Source organism: Ornithorhynchus anatinus, chromosome 3 (assembly GCF_004115215.2).
Source record: "Ornithorhynchus anatinus isolate Pmale09 chromosome 3, mOrnAna1.pri.v4, whole genome shotgun sequence".
Classification (NCBI taxonomy): Eukaryota; Metazoa; Chordata; class Mammalia; order Monotremata; family Ornithorhynchidae; genus Ornithorhynchus; species Ornithorhynchus anatinus.
In genome coordinates this window covers 3,788,371-3,810,259 of record NC_041730.1, presented here as the reverse complement: position 1 = coordinate 3,810,259, position 21,889 = coordinate 3,788,371, and the positions used below count along the sequence as shown (strand labels likewise).

The window sequence follows — 21,889 nt, the reverse complement described above, 5'->3', positions numbered from 1 at the left end:
CTCGCTCGCCTCTCGGGCCTCCCGGCTTCCGCGCGGCCACCCTCCCCTCGGCCCCGGGCGGGGTCCCCCCGCCCCCCCCGCCCCCCCGAAGCCTGCCCTTTGCCCCCTTCCTCATCCACTTCCTTATCGCTCAGCCTTGACGTTATCTTCCGCCCGGCGGGGCCCGGGCCGGGGCCCCCGCCGGCTCCCCGACCCCTGGACCCGCCGGGCGGACGAGAGGAAGAGGCGGGGTTCGGCCCGGGCCGCGGTCCGTCCCCCGTCCGCCCCGGGGGACCCGGCCGGTCTCGGGGATCCACCCGTCGCTCGACGGCCCGCGATGAGGAAGTCGGAAGGGCCGGCCCTGGACCGGGCAGGCGGAGATGAATGGAGTCAGGGAATCCTTGGAATGCAGGGGTGGGTGAAGGGTCAACCAGTCCGGGCCTCTGCCTCCGGACAGCTTCGGGAAGGCCTCCGGCAGGGGAGGACGTCACCCCTCGGAGGTGGGCGGTGAGGGGTGAGGTCGGCCGAGTGGTCCGGACGTGAGGCCCGAGAGAAGCCAGGGAGACCGGCCGCTCACAGGCCCGGCCGCCCCGGAGTCCGGTTTGGCCGGCTGGGCCGGTGGGTAGAGAGCCTTCCTGGGGGCCGGGCCGCGGACCTCCCGGGGACTTCGGCCGGCCCGGGCCCGTCCCCTCTGACCCCGTGGAGGGTGCGGCTAGACGGGGCCGCCGGGAGGGAGCCGGCCCGGTCACTCATAGGCGGCGCGGCTCAGCGGAAAGAGCCCGGGCTTCGGAGTCAGAGGTCGTGGGTTCGACTCCCGGCTCTGCCGCCCGTCAGCCGTGTGACCGTGGGCGAGTCGCTTCGCTTCTCTGGGCCTCGGTGACCTCATCTGGAAAACGGGGATTAACTGTGAGCCTCCCGTGGGACGACCTGATCACCCTGTATCTCCCCCAGCGCTTAGGACGGCGCTCTGCACATAGTAAGCGCTTAACAGATACCAACGTTATTATTATGGCGGGAGAAGAGCCCGCTCACTCCCCAACCCCCTCACCGCCCATCCCCCCACTCCATCCCCTCGCCCCCCAATCCCCGCGCCTCCATCTCCCCCGTCCCGCCATCGACCCCCCGGCCCCTGGAGTCAGGGTCATCGGGTCGTCCCACGTGAGGCTCACAGTTAATCCCCATCTTCCAGATGAGGGAATTGAGGCCCAGAGAAGTGAAGTGACTCGCCCACGGTCACCCAGCTGACGAGTGGCAGAGCCGGGCTTCGAACTCATGACCTCTGACTCCCAAGCCCGTGCTCTTTCCACTGAGCCACGCTGCTCCCCCTCCCCCTTCAAAGGCCTCCCGAAGGCCCGCCACCTCCGAGAGGCCTTCCAAGACTGAGCCCCCCTTTCCCCTCAGCTCCCCCTTCCTTCGCGTCACCTCGACTCGCTCCCTTTGCTCTCTCCCCCCGGCCCCTCGGCACTTACGTACAGATGCGTAGAACTATAATTCTATTCACTTCCACTGATGCCTCTCGTTTCGACGTCTGTCTCCGGCTCTGGACCGTGAGCTCGGCGTGGGCAGGGATCGTCTCTCTTTATTGCCGGATCGTACTTCCCAAGCGCTTGGTACGGTGCTCCGCGCACAGGAAGCGCTCGATAAATACGACCGATTGAGCGAATGATTCCGTCCACCTCTCACCGATCTCCCCCGCCCCAGCACCCTCACCACCCATCTCCCTACGCTATTCCCCTCACCACCGATCCCCCCCCCCCGTTCTCTCACACCACAGAGACCCCCTCCCACCCCCAAAGAGCAGGTCCCTGGACAGGGGAGAGATTCATTCAATAGTATTTACCGAGCGCTTACTACGTGCAGGGCGCTGGACTAAGCGCTCGGAATGGACAAATCCATCGGAGAGATGTCACCTGAGGGGGGCTGGACTCATCCCCGCCCCAACCCCGTTCCGGCCACGAGGGCCGGGACCCCTCCTCGCCATGCGGGATCGGGACGGGCCGGTTCGCGGCCGGCCAATCTCCGTCGGTTTGGACGGATCCGGGGGTCGGGGAGGGGGCGTCCCTGCCTGACCGGGCTGGGGTCGGGGGGCGCCTGGGGGAGGGGGACGGGGCGGCCTTCCGGGGATGGCCTCCAAGTGGATGCCAACGCCTTCAATCTGCCCGTGGGTCCGGGAGCTGCCCCGTCAGGCCCGTTCGGAGGCCCGAACGCCCGCCTGGCCGGATTTGGGGGGCCCGGGCCGGGCGGGAGGATGGGAAGGGGGGCGGGCAGGAGGCCGGGAGCTCCGGGGACTTGTGCAGGGCAGGATGAGACCCACCCGCCCCTGCTCAGGCCCGGAGACCCGTTGTGGGCAGGGAAGGTGTCTGGTGGATTGCTAGCCCGGTCTCTTCCTAGCGCTTAGTCCAGCGCTTCCCACACAGGAAGAGCTCAATAAATACAACCGATGAACTGACTGAGGAAGGGGCTGGCAGGGACGGGCTGGGGGAGGGTCAGCTTGCCTGGATCTGAAGGCATTACTAGAGAGGTTGGGGGGTACGGGCCAGGACCGGGGGACTGCCGGCTGCGGAGCTGAGAGAGTCCTGAGTTCAAGTCCTGCTCTGGGGCTCCTGGGGTGAGATTGCGGGCCTCCCTCGGGCTGCACCTTTGGAGAGTAATAATAATGATGGTATCCGTTACACGCTCACTGCGTGCCACGGGGGAGATGCAAGGTCATCGGGTTGTCCCACGTGGGCCTCACAGCCTCCATCCCCAGTTGACAGATGAGGGAACCGAAGCACAGAGAGGCGAAGTGACTTGCCCGGAGTCACTCAGCTGACAAGCGGCGGAGCCGGGATTAGGACTCACGACCTCTGACTCCCAAGCCCGGGGTCTTTCCGCCAAGTTAAGCGCCTACTGTATGCCAGGCACTGTACTAACTGCCGGGGTGATTAGACTCAAATTGGGTTGGACACAGTCCCTGTCCCACAGCGGGCTCCCAGTCTCGAACCCCATTTTCCAGACGAGGGAACCGGGGCCCAGAGGAAGTGAAGTGACTTGTCCAAGGTCACCCAGCGGACAAACGGCAGAGCCGGAATTAGGTCCTCTGACTCCCAGGTCCTCGATCTAGCCACTAGGGCCATGCTGCTTCTCAGGCGGATGGAAGGAGGGAAGGGAAGGGGGGTGGGGGGCGGGATGACCCTGTGCCGGCCCCGGGGGGCTCCGTCCCTCCTTCATTCCCTCCCTCCCTCTCCCTCCCTTCTTCAACCCTTCCTCCCCTCCCTCCCTCCCCCCTCTTCCCTCCCCCCCTTCCGTCCCTCCCCATTCTCATTCATGCATTCATTCATTCATTCGATCGTATTTATTGAGCGCTTACTGTGTGCAGAGCACCGTACTGAGCGCTTGAAAAGTCCAGTTGGGCACCAGATAGAGACCATCCCTACCCAACAACGGGCTCCCGCTCTAGAAGGGGGAGACACGCAACAAAACAGAACAATTAGACGGGTCCCCTCCCTCCCTCCTTCCTTCATCCCCACTCCTCTACCCCCTCTTCCTCTCCCTCCCTCCTTCACCCCCCCTTTACCCCCTCCTCCCTCCCCCCCTTACCCCCCCCACTCCTTTACCCCCTCCTCCCTCCCCCCCCCACTCCTTTACCCCCTCCTCTCCTACCTCTCCTCCTCCTTCCCCCCCCCCACTCCTTTACCCCCTCCTCCTGTCCCTCCCTCCCTCCCCCCACTCCTTCACTGCCCCTCCTCCCCTCCTTCCCCCCTTCCCTCCCTCCCCAGTTTCTCCCTCCCTCCTTCACCCCCACTCCTTCACCCCTTGCTCCCCTCCCTCCTTTACCCCCTCCTCCTCTCCCTCCTTCACCCCTTCCCTCCCTCCCCATTTTCTCCCTCCCTCCTCCTGTCCCTCCTTCACCCCTTCCCTCCCTCCCTCCTTCCTCCCCTTCCTCCTCCCCTCCCTCCCCATTCCCTCCTTCGCCTCCTCCCCCCTCCCTCCTTCCCTCCCCCAATTTTTCTCTCTCTCCTCCTCCTCCTCCTCCTCTTCCTCCTTCCCTCCTTGACGGTGTCCCCTCCCCGGCTCCCCGTGTCCCGTCCGGCCCGGCCCGGCCCGGCTTCCCGGTGGCTGTGGAACTTGTTGCTCAGGTTTTAGCTCCACCCCCGTCCCCCCCCCCCACCCCGTCCCCATCCCCTCCCTGCCTCCCGCTCCTCCTCCTCCTCCTCCTCCGAAGCGGACCTCTCCGGCCGTCTCTCCTCGTCCCTCTGCGTCCTCGGAGGGGGGGTCCCGGAGGAGCCCCCCGGCCGGCCGGAGCCCTCGGCCGGACCCTACCGCCCGAGGACAGGCGGGCCGGGCTCCCCCCGTCCCGCATCGGCCCGGGGGGAGGGGGTGGGGGTCGACCATGGAAACCGCCGGACACCCCTGAAGGAGAAGGGGCCCCTCGAGCCCGAAGCCCCCCTCGCCCGGCCGGTGAGTTGACCCCTGACCCCCGACCCGCCCTCCGCCTGGCCCAGCGGGGAGGGCCCGGGCTCGGGAGGCCGGAGGCCCCGGGTTCTGATCCCGCCCGCCCCTCGGCCCCCGTGGGACCCCGGCTGAGCCGCCCGGCTTCCCCGGGCCTCGATGACTTCGCCGGGGAAATGGGGATTAAAGCGGTGAGCTCCCTCCCGGGACCCGACCCCGTCCTCTTCGATCCACCCGGCGCCGGGGACGGTGCGAGGCACAGAGGGAGCGCCTAACAGATACCATCGTTATCGATTATTGTGATACGTATCGTCATCATTAAGGGCAGGGCAGCCGGGGGCGGGGGGCCGGGGGCCGGAGGGTGAGGGCGGCCGGGCGTGCGAAGGCGGGGCGGCGTCGGGGGAAGGGCCCGGCCCGGCCCGGCCCTGCCCGGAATCTGGCCATTCCAAGCGCTCGGTCCAGTGCCCCGCACCTAGCGAGCGCCCGATAAATACTACGTGACGAACGGAGAGAGATTCCCATCGGTGTCTCCCGGTGGGCCGGGGGGTCCTCTGCCCCCCCCCCCCCCCCGGCCCTCCCTCTTCCCACCCGCCAGACGGTCCCTCTCCCTTCGAGACCTTATTGCAAGCCGACCTCCTCCCGGAGGCCTTCCCAGATTAAGCCCCCCCCTCCCCTCCCCTCCGCGTCACCCCGACTCGCCCTCTTTGCCCTTCCCCGGCCCCACACCGCCCATGTCCACATCTGTCATTTATTTATTTATATTAATGTCTGACTGCCCCCCCCCCCCCCGCCAGACTGTCGGCCTGTTGCGGGCGGGGAACGTCACCCTCTTCCGTTGCCTTGTACTTTCCCGAGCGCTCGGGCCGGCGCCCTGCACGCGGTAAGCGCTCGGTGGGTAGCGCCGAACGAACGAGTGAATGAGGCTGGGGAGCCCAGAGGTGGAGGCCGGCGGCCCGCGGCCTCCCCTGGCCGGGGACCGGGCTGACGGGTCGTTTGGGGTGGGGATTCGGGGGTCCCCGGCGTCAGACCCCCCTCCCCGGCCCGGGGGCCGTCCGCCGGGGGACCGCAGGGCCGGGACCCCCGATCTGGGGGAGGCCGGCGAGGGGTCGGGGCCTTCTTCCCGCCGCCCGCGGATGTGGCGGCCGCGTGGGGTGGGCGTCGGCGGGGGGCTTCGAGAACCTGAGTCTCCGTTCCGCCGGACGTCTCCCCTCCCCGGCCTCAGTTTCCCGCGGGCCCCGGGCCGGGGGATGCGACCCGGACCGGATCGTCCTGAGGGACGGGGGTGGAGGCCGGGGGGAGGGGGTCGGGGCGGGCGCCGGGCCTCGCCGCCCTTCGCGCCCCGGCCAGCCGAGCGCCGCTTCCGCGGGCCCGGGCGCGGCCCGTCCGCTGATCCGGCCTCGGTCGATCGGCCGAGCCGACCGTCGGATTTATCGAGCGGCCGCCGGGGCCGGGCGCTGTGCCGGGCCCCGGGGAGGGGACGGAGCAGCAGAGTCGGTGGACGCGTTCCCTGCCCACGGGGAGCTCACGGCCGAGGGGCTTCATTCGCCGGTATTTATCGGGCGCCGACTGTGTGCCGAGCACGGCGCCCAGCCCTTGGGAGAGGACGGTGGGTTTCCGGTCTAGACGGTCAAGCATTGGTATTTCTCGAGTGCTTCCTGTGTGCGGAGCCCTCGGCAGGTACGTTTCCTGACCGGTCCTCGGCACGTAGCGGGCGCTTAACCGATGCCGTTATCGTCATTGTCGTCAACGAGCTTCCGGTCTAGAGGGCGAGCCGCCTTCCCCTCCTCGAGACCGCGGGGCTCCACGTGCAGGAGGCGCTCAATCAATAGCGTTGATCGATCGCCGCTCCCTTGGGCGACTGACCCGAATCCTCAGGGCTCAAGGCGTCCCAGGCTCAGAGAGGGGCGGAGCTCTCCGAAGCCCACACGGCGTCGGGCCGGAGCTGGGGTCTTCGATCCGTCGATCCATCCGGGATATCTATCGAGCGCCTACCGTGTGCCGAGCACCGAGCAGCTGGGAAGGTAGGGTTTTTTGGTCTATTTTATGGTAATTGTTAAGCCCCTACCGGGTGCCAGGTACTGTGCTAGACCCTGGGGTAGGTACAAGCTCATCGGGTCCCCCGTGGGGCTCCCGGTCTTCATCCCCATTAAACCGCCGAGGGAACTGAGGCCCACAGAAGCGAAGTGACTGGCCCAAGGTCTCCCGGCAGACGGGTGGCAGAGCCGGGATTAGAACCCAGGTCCTCTGACTCCCCGGCCCGGGGTCGGTCCCCGTGCCGCTCCTCTAACCGGCGTCCTCAGCGTCGGTAGAAGCGTCTCCTGCCCGGGAGGAGCCGACCGTCTACAGTTTGGACTCCCCCCGGCTCTCGCCCCGGCCCCCGAGACCCCTCCGGATCCCCACGGGCGTGGACGCAGGGGGCTAGCTCTAAATGCCACTTGTCAGCTAGCTGTGTGACGGTGGGCAAGTCACTTCGCTTCTCCGTGCCTCCGTTCCCTCATCCGGAAAATGGGATTGAAGACTGTGAGCCTCACGTGGGCCCACCCCGATGACCCCGGATCTCCCCCGGCGCTTAGAACAGTGCTCCGCACATAGTAAGCGCTTAACAGGTACCGACATTAAAGCCGCCCCTTTCTCCCGCTCCCGATGGGAATCTAGACTGTAAGCTCCTTGAGGGTAGGGAATTTAGTAATAATAATAATGGCGCTTTTGTTAAACACTTACTACGTGTGCCGTTCTAAGCGCTGGGGCGGCTACAAGATGATGGGGTCGGACCCGGGCTGTGTCTCACGTGGGGCTCGGTCTTCATCCCCATTTTCCACATGAGGCAGCCGAGGCCCGAGGAAGTGAAGTGACTTGTTCGAGGTCACCCGGGGGACAGGTGGCGGAGCCGGGATTAGAACCCAGGACCCTCTGACTCCCAGGCCCGGGCTCTACCCACGAGGCCACGCTGCTTCTACTCAACTTCTCTGGGGTTCAGTTCCCTCATCTGTAAAATAATAATAATAACGTTGGTGTTTGTTACGCGCTTACTCTGCGCAGAGCACCGTTCTGAGCGCTGGGGGCGATCCGGGATCAGCAGGTTGTCCCGCGTGAGGCTCACGGTCTTCAACCCCATTTCGCAGATGAGGGAACTGAGAGGCACGGAGAGGTTAAATGACTCGCCCGCGGTCACACGGCTGACGAGGGGCAGAGCCGGGATTCGAACCCAGGACCTCTGTCCCCCAAGCCCGGGCTCTTTCCGCTGAGCCACGCCGGCCCCACGGGGGACGGGGACCGTGTCCAACCCGATTTGCCTGCATCCACCCCGGCGCTCAGTACAGTGCCTGGCCCATAGTAAGTACTTAACAAAATACAACTTTCATCATCATTATTATTATTCCAGGGTGACTATGTCCTCCCCGATTTGCTTATAACCTTTTATAACCGCTTGCAACCGCTGCTTAGTGCAGTGCTTGGCACATGATAAACGCTCGACCGATATTATTATTATTATTATCATCATCATCATCATCATCATCATTACCCAACTCTGTTGTATCATCCTCTCCCAGACGCTTAGTCCGGTGCTCTGCACCCAGTAAGCGCTCAGTAGGTACCACCGATTGATTTGGCGTAGTGGATAGAGGACCGGGCCCGAGGGTCAGAAGGTCGTGGGTCCTAATTCCGGCTCCGCCGCCTGTCCGCTGTGTGACCTCGGGCAGGTCACTTCACTTCCCGGGGCCTCGGTCCCCTCAGCCGGAAAACGGGAACTGAGCCCGTGAGCCCCGCGCGGGACGGGGGACTGTGTCCGACTCGATTTGCTCGTATCCACCCCGGCGCTTAGTACAGCGCCTGGCACACAGTAGAAGCGCCGTGTCTTAGTGGGAAGAGCCCCGGCTTGGGAGTCAGAGGTCGTGGGTTCGAATCCCGGCTCCGGCACCGATCGGCTGGGTGACTCTGGGCGTGTCGCTTGACTTCTCTGGGCCTCAGTTTCTCCTCTGCAAAATGGGGACGGAGACGGTGAGCCCCACGTGGGCCGACCCGATGACCCTGCGTCTCCCCCAGCGCTTAGGGCGGTGCTGGGCACGCGGCAGGCGCTTAACAAACGCCATCACTATTATTAACAAATACCGTCCTTATTTAAGCACTTAGCCTAGTGCTCCGCAGACGGCGAGCGCTCCGTAAATACGATTGAATGACTTAATTTCGTTCACGGGGTGTCCATCCCCTCGATTCTATCGATCGTGAGAACGCGGTCTGGTTTTCGGTTCGTTCCGATAAGCTCCGCCCGTCCGTCCCCCCCCGATTAATGATAATAATGTCGGCGTCCGTTAAGCGCTCCCTATGTGCCGGGCACCGTTCTAAGCGCCGGGGGAGACGCGGGGTCATCGGGTCGGCCCACGGGGGGCTCCCGGGCTTCACCCCCGTTTTCCAGATGAGGTCACTGAGGCACCGAGAAGTGAAGTGACAGGTGGCGGAGCTGGGATTCGAACCCGTGCCCTCTGACGCCCCCCCCCCCCCCAAGCCCGGCCTCCTTCCACTGAGCCACGCCGCCTCTCTAGCCCGCGAGCCCGTCGTCGGGCAGGGACGGTCTCCCTCTGCTGCCCAGTCGTCCATTCGGTGGTATTTATCGAGCGCTCACTAGGTGCAGAGCACCGGACTGAGCGCTTGGAACGGACGAGCCGGCAACGGATGGAGACGGTCCCTGCCGTCCGACGGGCTCACCCATTCCCGGCGCTCAGTCCGGCGCGCTCTGCACCTGGTGAGCGCTCGATAAAGACGACCGAACGAACGAATGGTCGACGGAAGGACCCTCTGCCCGTCTCCCCGGTGTTTCTGGCGTCGCGTCTCTCCCCGCTGGCTGGATTCGGCCCCGGGCCCCGCCTGCCTCCAGGGCCGCCCATTTGCACGGCAATAAAAGCGAAGGGCACAGAGTCCGAGGCGAAGCCGCCGGCCCGGAGGCCGGGCCTCGCCCACGTGGCGGCCCGCCGGACCCTCCCGGGGCCGCCTCGGAGGGACCCCCCGCTCCCGGAGGGGGAGTCCCCTCCTCCCCCCGCCGCCCGCCATCCCCGGAGGGTGGCACGAATAATAATGACAATAACGATGTCGGTATCTGTTCAGCGCTCGCCGTGTGCCGAGCACCGTTCTAAGCGCCGGGGGAGACGCGGGGTCATCGGGTCGTCCCCCGTGAGGCTCCCGGTCTTCGTCCCCATTTTCCAGATGAGGTCACTGAGGCCCAGAGAAGCGGCTCGCCCACGGTCACCCAGCTGCCGAGTGGCGCAGCCGGGAGTCGAACCCGGGCCCTCTGACTCCGCTGCCGCGCGGAGCGCCGTTCGAAGCGCGGGGGGAGATCCAGGGTCGGCGGGTCGGCCCACGGGAGGCTCCCGGTCTTCATCCCCGTTTGACGGATGAGGGAAGCGAGGCCCGGAGAAGCGAAGCGACTCGCCCACGGTCACCCGGCTGACAGGTGGTAGAGCCGGGACCCGAACCCGTGACCTCCGACTCCCAGGCCCGGGCTCTTTCCGCTGAGCCCCGCCGCGTCCGAGCCCGGGCTCGGGATTCGGAGCCTAATCCCGGCTCTGCCGCCCGTCGAGCCGGGACGCGTCGCTTCGCTTCTCCGGGCTCCGGGGCCCTCGGCGGAAAATGGGGACCGAGGCCGCGTCCCTCGGTGTGTCCGGCCTGATAAATCTCGTATTTAGCCCAGCGCTCAGCACAGCGCCTGACACGTAGTAAGGTGGGGATTAACCGGGAGCCTCCCGTGGGACCACCCGACGACCCTGGATCTCCCCCGGCGCTTAGAAGGGTGCTCTGCCCGTAGGAAGCGCTTAACAAATGCCGTCGTTTCGGGGGCGGGGGGCGTCTCGCACACGGTAGGCGGTTAGGACGGTCCAACCTTTAAAACGGTATTCGCGTGCGGTGCTGATCGTAATAACCATGGTGTCCGTTAAGCGCTTACCACGTGCCGGTCACTGTACTAAGCGCTGCGGCCGACGCGACCCGTCGGTGGGGCTCACGGGCCTCGTTTTCCAGACGAGGGAACGAGGCCCAGAGAAGTGAAGCGGCTCGCCCGGGGTCGCCCAGCGGGCAGGTGGCCGAGCCGGGAGCGGAACCCACGTCCTCCTGGCTCCCAGGCCCGGACCCTAATGATAACGCCGGCATCTGCTGAGCGCTTACTACGTGCAGAGCACCGTTCTGAGCGCTGGGGGGGATGGAAGGTGATCAGGCGGTCCCCCGGGGGGCTCCCGGTCTCCGTCCCCGTTTCACAGACGGGGGTCACCGAGGCCCAGAGAAGGGAAGCGACTCGCCCAGGGTCCCACGGCCGGCGGGCGGCGGGGCCGGGATCGGAACCCACGCCCTCCGACTCCCAAGCCCGGGCTCTCGCCACCGAGCCGCGCCGCTTCTCTTAGGCCCCGCCGCCTCTCCGGTTGGGAACGTTCTAGGCGAGTGGAGGGCAGACGGGGCAGATTCGTTCAGCGCGGCCCGGTGGCGAGAGCCCGGGCTTGGGAGTCGGAGGGCGTGGGTTCGGATCCCGCCTCCGCCGCCCGTCAGCCGGGTGACCGTGGGCGGGTCGCTGCTCTGTGCCTCGGTTCCCTCATCTGTCAAACGGGGACGAAGACCGGGAGCCCCCACGTGGGACGGCCCGACGACCCCGCACCTCCCCCGGCGCTTAGAACGGCGCACGTAGTAAGCGCCCACCGAGCGCCAACGTTATTGAACAGCCCCCGCCGCGGCGGCCGGAGCCCGGGTCGTCACGGCAGCGGGGAGGCGCGGCGGAGCCCTCCCCGCCCACGGCCCCGGGGCCGCACGAAGGCCGGCCTGGTCCCGCCGTGGCCGCTGCCCGGGAAGCGGGGGCCCGCCGCACGCTCGGACTCGAGAGGCACACACACGTCCCCACGGCACGCGCACGGACGCTCGGTCGCCCGGACGCACGCGGATCCGTGTACGCACACTCTCGGCCACTCGGACGCACGCGGCTAGTCGTCGTCATCGTCGTGATGCCGGTATCCGGTAAGCGCCCACTACGTGCCGAGCACCGCTCTAAGCGCCGGGGGAGATCCGGGGTCATCGGGCGGCCCCGCGTGGGGCCCGCGGCCTTCATCCCCCTTTTCCAGATGAGGGAACTGAGGCCCGGAGAAGCGAAGTGACTCGCCCACGGTCGCACAGCTGACGAGCGGCCGAATTCGAACCCGTGACCTCTGACTCCCAAGCCCGGGCTCTTGCCACTGAGCCGCGCTGGTTCTCTAAATACACACACACCACGGACCCATACGCGCACTCTCGTCCGCTCGTCCGCACACGGGTACGCACGCGAATACACACGAACACCCGTGCGCTCACCCACCCGCAGATCCACATACGCACTCTCGTCCACCCGTCCACACGCGGATACGCACGTACACGCTCTGGCCGACCCGTACGCACACAGATGCGAACACCCGTTCGCTCATCCACGCGCAGATCCATACACCTACCCTCGTCTACCCGTGCACCACGCGGATGCGCACGCGAATACGCACGGACACCCGTTCGCTCATCCACCCGCAGATCCACGTACGCCTCTCGTCGCCCGCGGCTACACCCGTGCACGCTCCCGGCCGCCCGGCCGACGCGGATACGCACGGACGCTCCCACGCGCACAGATCCGTATACGCGCTGCCGTCCGTCGTCCGCCCGCAGATACCCACACGCGCACTCGTTGGCTCATGCGCCCGCGGGCCCCTCGTCCCCACGCTCCCTCACACGCTCCGACACCCGTGGACACGCGCGGGCTCGCGGCTGTACACCCGCTCGCCCGCGGACACGCGTGCACACGCTCGCTCCTCTCGCCGCTCACCCGCGCCCGGGTCCACACGGTCACTCCGGCGCGGGCTCGCCCGCTCCCCGGCCGCTCACGCGCGGCCCACCCTGGCACCCTCCGAGCCGAGGGCCGGCGGCGAGGACGGTAGCCGTCCGTCCCGTCGTCCCGAGCGGGCGCTCGGCGGGGGACGACACGACGACAAGCGGGCGCGGCCCCCGCCCGCGACGGGCCGGGGCGCACGGGCGCGCTCGGTGGCGAGAGCCCGGCCTTGGGAGTCGGAGGTCTTGGGTTCGAATGCCGACTCTGCCGCTTGGCAGCTGGGCGGCCGTGGGCCTGTTAATAACGATGATAATGCCGTCGTTATCGTTAATGATAATAACGGCGTCGATGACGGGCCGGGCGGAGTGACGGGGGGCGAAATGAGATCCAGCGCCTCACCCGCTCCGGCGGCCCGGGGTCGCTGGATTGGACTCTCCGAGCGCTTAGCACAGTGCCGTGCACGCAGCGAGCGCCCAGTCGCCTCCGCCGCCCGCCTGTGGTGTGACCCCCCCCCCCTTCCCTCCGGCCTTTGAACGGGCCCTTTCGTTCACCCATTCGTTCCGTCGTATCTGTCGAGCGCTCGCTGCGTGCAGAGCGCTGTGCTAAGCGCTCGGAAGGTCCCACCGGGCACCAGACGGAGACCGTCCCCGCCCAGCGACGGGCTCGCGGTCTAGGACGGGGAGACAGACGGCGAAACAAAACGAGTAGGCAGCAGAGAAGCAGCGTGGCTCAGTGGGAAGAGCCTGGGCTTTGGAGTCGGAGGTCATGGGTTCGAATCCCGGCTCCGCCGCTTGTCGGCCGGGTGACCGTGGGCGAGTCCCCTCGCTTCTCTGGGCCTCAGTTCCCTCGTCTGTCAAGTGGGGATGAAGACCGGGAGCCCCACGTGGGACGACCCGATTCCCCCGCGTCTGCCCCGGCGCTTAGAACGGTGCTCGGCACATAGTGGGCGCTTAACGGATACCGACGTTATTATTATTATTGTTATCATTACCATCAAAACGGAATCCTAGATGGAGACACGTCATCAATACCATAAATAGAATAATAAATAGGTCCAGACCGACACCTGCTGAAGCAGCGCGGCTCAGCGGCTGTGTGACTTCGGGCGAGTCGCTTCACTTCTCCGGGCCTCGGTGACCTCATCCGGAAAACGGGGACGAAGACCGGGGGCCCCGCGTGGGACGACCCGATCGCCTCGGATCCCCCCCGGCGCTTAGAGCGGTGCTCGGCGCATAGCAGGCGCTCAGCCCGATTAGACTGCGAGCCCGTCGTCGGGCGGGGGTTGTCCGTCTGTTGCCCCGACCTGTCCGCTCCAAGCGCTCGGTCCAGCGCTCCGCGCATAGTGAGCGCTCAAGAAGTACGACGGAATGAATCCGTACGGCTGAGTGGACGAACGACTGAACGGGTGTCCCGCGTCGGCCTCTTCAGCCGCCCAAGAGCACAGTGCGTCGGGCCGTTTTTCTTTACGCTCAGAGAAGCGGCGCGGCTCAGTGGAAAGAGGCCGGGCTCGGGAGTCGGGGGTCATGGGTTCGAATGCCGGCCCCGCCCCTCAGCAGCCGTGTGACTGTGGGCGAGCGACTTCACCTCTCCGGGCCTCCGTTTCCTCATCTGGAAAATGGGGACGAAGCCTGGGGGCCCCCCGTGGGACGACCTGTAGCCTCGTATAAGCGCTTAGCGAAAGCCGTGATCCTTTATCATATCATTAACGATAATAACGGTATCGATGATGGCATTTGTTGAGCGCTTACCTTGCGCCAGGCACCGTGCTAAGCGCCGGGGTGGATACCGGCCAAAGCAGGTTGGACCCGGTCCCCGTCCCCCGGGGGGCTCCCGGTCTTCGGTCCCGTTTTCCAGAGGAGGGAACCGAGGCCCGGAGAGGTGAGGCGACTCGCCCAGGGCCACGCGGCGGACGGGTGGTGGGGCCGGGATTAGAACCCACGACCTCCTGACTCCCAGGCCCGGCCTCTCGCCGCTGCTCCTCTTCGAGTTCGAAAGACGACAAGATACGAGGACCCTCGTTCGGTCGTATTTATTGAGCCCGTACCGTGTGATGAGCGCCTGACGTACTGAGCGCCTAATGCCGGGCGGGCCGCAGCCATACGAAGCGCCGGGCACGTTCCCTGCCCACGGGGGGCTTTCGTCGTTATTATCGCGGTATCCGTTAAGCGCTCACTACGTGCCGAGCACCGCTCTAAGCGCTGGGGGAGGTACGGGGTCATCGGGTTGGCCCGCGGGGGGGGGGGGGGGCGGGCTCACGTTTTTTAATCCCCGTTTTCAGACCGTGCGCCCGTCAGAGGGCGGGGACCGTCTCTATCTGTTACCGACTCGTCCATTCCAAGCGCTTAGTCCAGTGCTCTGCACCCAGGAGCCGCTCGATAAATAGTATCGAATGAATGAATGAATGAATTTTTACAGATGAGGGAACTGAGGCCCAGAGAGGTTCAGTGACTTGCCCAAGGTCACACAGGAGACCCTGTGCTCTGAATCACCTGGCAGAGCGGCCTAGGGGACAGAATCCGGACCCGGGAGTCAGGTGGACCGGGGTTCGAATCCCGGCTCCGCCCCTCGTCTGCTGTGGGGACCTCGGGCGAGTCACCTCACTTCTCTGGGCCTCAGTTCCCTGGTCCGGCGGATGGGGATGGAGACTGGGAGCCCCACGCGGGACGGGGGACTACGTCCGACCCGCCGGGCGGGGGTCTAGCCCGGCGCTTAGCCCGGCGCCCGCCACGTAGGGAGCACCTGACAGATACCACGAAGAAACCCAAAAACCCGGCGGAAGCGTGGGCCCGCCCGGCTCCCGGCTCCTCCTCTGAGGGACGGCGGTCGGGGGGGGGTGACCGCGGGCCAGTCGCTTCACTTCCCTGGGCCTCGGTTTCCTCATCTGGAAAATGGGCCTGAAGGCTGTGAGTTCCACGTGGGACCGGGACCGGGTCCCAACCGGTTAAAGTATATTTACCCCAGCGTGTAGAACAGTGCTTGGCACAGAGGAAGCGCTGAATGAGTACCAGGACTAGCGTGGCTCGGTGGAGAGAGCCCGGGTTCGATTCCCGGCCGCGCCCGCTCGGCAGCCGGGTGACCGTGGGCGAGTCACTTCGCTTCTCTGGGCCTCGGTGACCTCATCCGGAAAGTGGGGATTAACCGGGAGCCTCCCGTGGGCCGACCCGACGACCCCGGATCTCCCCCGGCGCTTAGGACGGGGCTCGGCACAGAGGAGGCGCTTAACGGATGCCAACATTGTCATCGTTCATTCGATCGTATTTGTTCCGTCAGTCGTCAGCCTGATCGTCCGGCCCGATCGGCCGGTATCCACCCCAGCGTTCGGCACGAAGTAAGCGCCCCGTCCTGGGCGTTGCAGGTGGATCCCCCGGTCAGGGATCCGGCCGGGGTTAATAATAATAATAATGATGATGATGATGATGATGATAATGTTGGTATTTGTTAAGCGCCTACTATGCGCAGAGCCCCGTTCTAAGCGCTGGGGGGGGGTGGTACAAGGTGATCGGGTTGTCCCGCGTGGGGGGTCACGGTCTTAATCCCCATTTTACAGAGGAGGTAACTGAGGCACAGAGAAGTGAAGTGAGTCGCCCACCGTCGCCCGGCTGACGCGTGGCAGAGCCGGGATTCGAACCCATGACCTCTGGCTCCAAAGCGCGTGCTCTTTTCACTGAGCCACGCCGCTTCCCTACTAGTTGGCAACCGGTGGACTAGCGCCCACCGAGTCCCCCGGCCTGGCGCCCGGGCGGGGGGGAGCCCGCCCGGGGCCCTCCGGACCTGGCATCCGATGCCAAGAATCCGGGGAATGTGGGTGACGGTGGGTGAGCCCGGCTGTTTGCGCTCCTGGATTCCGAAGAGGAGAGGCAAACATTCCCGGGCCCCGGTCCGCCCGGCGGGGGCCCCGGGGCCACTCCCGGCCGCCCTCGGAGTCATCAGTAATAATAACGATAACGCCGCCGCCGATGCCTACGATCAGGGCCGGCGTCTGTCTCTCCGCTCGGGGACGGCGCTCGGCGCTCGGGGACGGTGCTCAGCGCCGAGGGTCGGTGTCCGGCGCTCAGGGCCGGTGTCCGGCGCTCGGTGACGGCGCTCGGCGCCCGGGGACGGTGCTCGGCGCTCAGGGCCGGTGGCCGGCGCCCGGGGACGGCGCTCGGCGCCCGGGGACGGCGCTCGGCGCCCGGGGCCGGTGATCAGGGCCAGTGACCGGTCCTCGGGGACGGTGTCCGGTGCTCGGTGACGGCGCTCGGCGCTCAGGGACGGTGCTCAGCACTCAGGGCCGGTGTCCGGTACTCGGGGACAGTGACCGGTGCTCAGTGACGGTGCTCGGTGCTCGGGGATGGTGCTCAGCACTCAGGGCCGGCGTCTGGTGCTCAGGACCGGTGTCCGGTGCCCGGTGATGGTGCTCGGTGCTCGGGGACGATGCCCAGTGCTGAGGGCCATTGTCTGGTACTCAGGAACGGTGTCCGGTGCTCGGTGACGGTGCTCAGTGCTCAGGGACGGTGCTCGGGGCTCAGGGCCAGTGCTCGGTGCTCGGGGATGGTGCTCGGGGTTGGTGCTCAGCGCTGAGGGCCGGTGTCTGGTACTCAGGGACAGCGTCCTGTGCTCGGTGACGGTGCTCGGGGCTCAGGGCCGGCGTCCGGTGCTCGGCGATGATGCTCGGCGCCCGGCGTCAGTGCCCGGTGCTCAGGGACAGGGTCCGGCGCTCGGGGCCGGTGCCCGATGCCCAGGGACGGTGTCTGATGCTCAGGGAAAGTGTCCGGTGCTCGGCGACGGGGCTCACCGCTCGGGGCCAGTGTCCGGTGCTCGGGGCCAGTGCTCAGGGACGGCGCTCGGCGCTCGGGGCCGGTGACCGCTGCTTGGGCCGCTGCCCCCCGGACCGTTACAGTAGACCGTCGGCCCGTTGTGGGCAGGGAAGGTATCCGGTCTGGGTCGTATTATCCTCTCCCAAGCGCTTAGCACAGTGCTCTGCCCGACAGTAAGCGCTCAATAAATAGGACCGACCGACCGATTGATAATAATCAATGCCGAGCACCGTCCTGAGCGCTGGGGGAGACGCAGGGCCATCGGGTCGTCCCCCGTGGGGCTCCCGGCCTTCGTCCCCATTTGACAGATGAGGTCACCGAGGCCCAGAGAAGCGAAGCGACTCGCCCGCGGTCACCCGGCTGACTGGTGGCGGCGACGGGATTCGAACCCACGACCGCCGACTCCCGAGCCCGGCCTCTTTCCGCCGTCCTCATCTGTCAAATGGGGACTGAGACCGGGGGCCCCGCCAGGGACGGGGATTGGGTCCGACCCCACCAGCTCGGATCTACCTCGGCGCTTAGGACGGTGTTTGATCCGTAGTAGGCGCTTAACGGATACCATCGTCGGAATAATAAGTGGCGGAGCTGGGACTAGAATCTACGTCCTTCTGGTTCCCGGGCCTCCACGCGCTAGGCTACACTGCTTATTATCATTATTAATAATCACTGTGGTTTTTGTTAAGCGCTTACTATGTGCCGAGCACTGTAATGACGATAATAATAATGAACGTATTCGTTAAGCGCCTACTACGTGCCAGGCGCTGAAATGATAATGATGGTATTTGTTAAGCGCTTACTACGTGCCAGGCACTGTCACGATAATAATAATAATGATAGTATTTGTTAAGCGCTTACTACGTGCCAGGCACTGTCACGATAATAATAATAATAATGATTATAGTATTTGTTAAGCGCTTACTACGTGCCAGGCACTGTCACGGTAATAATAATCGTAGTATTTGTTAAGCGCTTACTACGTCCCAGGCACTGTCATGATAATAATAATAATGATAGTATTTGATAAGCGCTTACTACGTGCCAAGCACTGTCAGAATAATAAAAATAGTATTAAGCGGTTACTATGTCCCAGGCACTGTCATGATAATAATAATGATAGCATTTGTTAAGCGCTTACTACGTGCCAGGCACTGTCACGGTAATAATAATCGTAGTATTTGTTAAGCGCTTACTATGTCCCAGGCACTGCAATGATAATTATTATTATTATTATTATTATTATAGTATTTGCTAGGTGCTTACTATGTGCCATGCACCGTAACGATAGTAATAGTAATTATAGTATTTGTTAAGCTCTTACTGCGTGCCAGGCACTGGAATGATGATAGTAATAACAATTGTAGTATTTGTTAATATGTGCCGGGCACCGTAATGATGACGATGATGATGATGGTATTTGTTAAGCGCTTACTGTGTGCCAAGCACCCCAATGATAATAGTGATGACCGTAGTATCCGTTAACAGTAACGATAATGATGTTGGTATCCGTTGAGCGCTCACTACGTGCCGAGCACTGGGGGGATACAAGGTGAGCAGGTTGTCCCTCGTGGGGCTCACGGTCTTCATCCCCATTCGACAGATGGAGGAACCGAGGCCCAGAGAAGTGAAGTGAGCTGCCCCAAGTCGCCCAGCCGGCGAGCGGCGGGGCCGGGATCAGAACCCGTGACCTCCGACTCCCAAGCCCGGGCCCTTGCCACCGAGCCGCGCTGCTTCCCTGTGTGCCGGGCACTATTCTAAGCGCTGGGGTGGGAACGAGCGCCCGGGTCCGGCGCCCCTGCCCACGGGGAAGCGCCCGAGATGGAACGAATCGAATGGCCGAGCGAATCCAGCTGGGCCCGCTCCCCGTCCCCAGCGGGGCTCCCCGTCCCGATCCCCGTTTTCCGGACGAGGGAACCGAGGCCCGGAGGAGCGAAGCGACTCGCCCGCGGTTGACACGTGGCGGAGGCCCGGAGTCGAACCCGCGACTCTGACTCCGAAGCCCGGGCCCCTTCCGCCGAGCCGCGGACCGGAGCCCAGGTCCCTCTGGCTCCGAGGCCCGGGGTTCGAGCCGCTCCGCCGGGGGGGGCGGCTTCTCGGGAGCGGGGTCGGCGAGGGGCCCGGAGGGCGCCGGGCCGGGCCTACGCGGGCCCCGGGCCTCTCGCGCGCGCCCGCCGCGGAACACGTTCCCGCCACGCGGGCTCCGGCTCACGTAGGCCGGGCCCGCCCCCTCCCAGAGCGGATGAGCCGTGGGGGGAAAGCGGCGCGGCTCAGCGGAAAGAGCCCGGGCTCGGGAGTCGGGGGTCACGGGTTCGAATGCCGACTCCGTCCCCCGTCAGCCGTGTGACCGTGGGCGAGTCGCTTCGCTTCTCCCGTTCCCTCATCTGGAAAATGGGGATGAAGACCGGGAGCCTCACGTGGCACGACCTCATTCCCCCGGATCTCCCCCGGCGCTTAGAACGGTGCTCTGCGCGTAGGAAGCGCTTGACGAACACCTACGTTTATTTTTTATTTTTGGCCAGCACCGTTCTAAGCGCCGGGGGAGATCCGGGGGTCATCGGGTCGTCCCACGTGAGGCTCGGTCTTCATCCCCATTTTCCAGATGAGGTCGCCGAGGCCCAGAGAAGTGAAGTGACTCGCCCACGGTCACCCGGCCGCCGGGTGGCAGAGCCGGGATTCGAACCCACGCCCTCCGACCCCCCGAGCCCGGGCTCCTTCCGCCGAGCCACGCTGCTTCTCTGTTCTTATCCATTCGGCCAGGCTGCCCCCCTCAGAAAAAAGAAGAGGATGTTAGCCTATCGATTTTCTTCATGACGTGCCTGCATCTAGAATTCTATTTATTTCGCCGCCATCGACGCCCGTCTGCTTGTCTCGCCGTCCGTCCGTCCCCCGTTCTGGACCGGGAGCCCGTCGTGGGGCAGGGATGGTCTCTATCAGGTGCCCAGTTGGACTTTCCAAGCGCTCAGCCCAGTGCTCTGCACACAGTGAGCGCTCGATAAATACGACTGAATAAATGAATAGAATGCTGGGACCTCGCTACTTGGGCACTGGCCGGTTTTGCCCTCGTGTCCCCCTCGAGGGGCGGGATCGGGCCCCAAGCCCCACCGGCATATTTGTGCGTTCGTCCCGTCGTGATAATGATGACGATGTTGGTATCCGTTAAGCGCCTACTATGGGCCGAGCACCGTCCTAAGCGCTGGGGGAGATCCGGGGTGATCGGGTGGTCCCGCGTGAGGCTCCCGGTTAATCCCCATTTTCCAGAGGAGGTAGCCGAGGCCCAGAGAAGTGAAGCGACTCGCCCAGGGTCACACGGCCGGCAGGTGGCCGAGCCGTACCTATCGAGCGCTTACGGTGTGCGAAGCTCTGTACGGAGCGCCTGGGCGAGTACGCTACGATTAATGCTGTTTATTTCGACGCGATCGAAGCCCGTCTGCTCGTTCCGTTTCGTTGCCCGTCTCCCCCCCTTCTAGACGCGAGCCCCTTGTCGGGTGGGGATGGTCTCTCTCCTTTGCCGACTGCCGCTCTCCAGGCGCTTAGTACAGTGCGCGGCCCGTAGTGAGCGCTCAGAGAAGCGGCGTGGCTCGGTGGAAAGAGCCCGGGCTTGGGAGTCCGAGGTCCCGGGTTCGAATTTCGGCTCCGCCACTTGGCAGCCACCTTTCCAGTTCCCTCATCTGGAAGACGGGGATGAAGACCGGGAGCCTCCCGCGGGCCGACCCGATGACCCCCGTATCTCCCCCGGCGCTCAGAACGGCGCCCTGCACGTAGTAAGCGCTTAACGGATACCGACAGGAATCGGGGGAGGCGGACGGACAGGGACGATAGCGGTAAGAGAACAGTAGCGGTGAAGTGTGGCTTAGTGGCAATAATAATGACAACGGCGGTATTCGTTAAGCGCTTACTACGTGCGGAGCCGTGTTCTAAGCGCTGGGGGAGATCCTCAGGTTGTCCCTCGTGAGGCTCGGCGCGGCTCAGTGGAAGGAGCCCGGGCTTTGGAGTCCGAGGTCATGGGTTCGAATGCCGGCCGGGCCCCTTGTCGGCCGTGCGGCTTCGGGCGAGTCACCTCACTTCTCGGTGCCTCAGCGACCTCATCCGGAAAACGAGGACGAAGACCGTGAGCCCCACGCGGGACCCCCTGATTCCCCCGTGTCTCCCCCAGCGCTTAGAACGGTGCTCGGCACAGAGTGAGCGCTTAACAGATACCGGCATCATCATTATTATTCATCCCCGATTTCGGATGAGGTCGCTGAGGCCCAGAGAAGCGAAGCGACTGGCCCACAGTCACACAACTGACAAGCGGCAGAGCCAAGATTCGAACCCACGGTCTCTGCGCGTAGCAAGCGCCTAACAGATGCCGACGTTATCGTTATTTCTGCTATGCCCTCCCCACCCCGGCCCTCCCCGGTCGGCCTGGCCGGGCGTGGGGGAAGCTCCTCCGCCGCCCTCGCGGTTTCGGTTCCGGCCCCGGGGCGTCTCCCCCTTTCCGCCCCCACCCCCGGGGGCCGAGGGCGATGGACCCTGAAGGACCCGGGGTGGCTGGGGGGGAGGAGGAGGGTTGGGGCAGGAAAGCTTCCGTTAGACCGTGAGCCCGTCATCGGGCGGGGCCGGTCTCTATCTGTTGCCCGATTGGCCGTTCCAAGCGCTCAGCGCAGTGCTCCGCACATAGTGAGCGCTCAATAAGTACGATTGAATGAATGGATGCAAGCTGGGCACCGGAGGCGGTCGGGGGCAGAGGGAAATGGAGCCGGCCTCGCAGCCCCCCTCCCCCCCCCTCCCCCCGGTCCGAAGTGGGCCTCGCTGGGAGCCGGCGGGCAGCGCGGCTCAGTGGAAAGAGCCCGGGCTCGGGAGCCGGGGGTCGTGGGTTCGAATGCCGGCT

At 65.2% G+C, this 21,889-nt stretch overlaps 1 protein-coding gene across 3 annotated transcripts in view; it reads left to right on the top strand.

Moving 5' to 3' along the window:
* Positions 1-293: 293 nt before the first annotated feature.
* The window catches only part of EPS8L2 (EPS8 like 2), a 72,495-nt gene continuing 50,899 nt past the window's right edge, over positions 294-21,889 (top strand). The window contains exon 1 of one of the 3 annotated variants that reach the window (XM_029059399.2): positions 294-393. In XM_029059399.2, coding sequence (XP_028915232.1) covers positions 317-393 — 77 coding nt within the window. In that variant the 5' untranslated portion in view covers positions 294-316. Of the gene's footprint in view, positions 394-4,330; positions 4,420-21,889 lie in introns of those variants that run through there. The other 2 variants (XM_029059398.2, XM_029059400.1) reach the window with 2 other exon arrangements.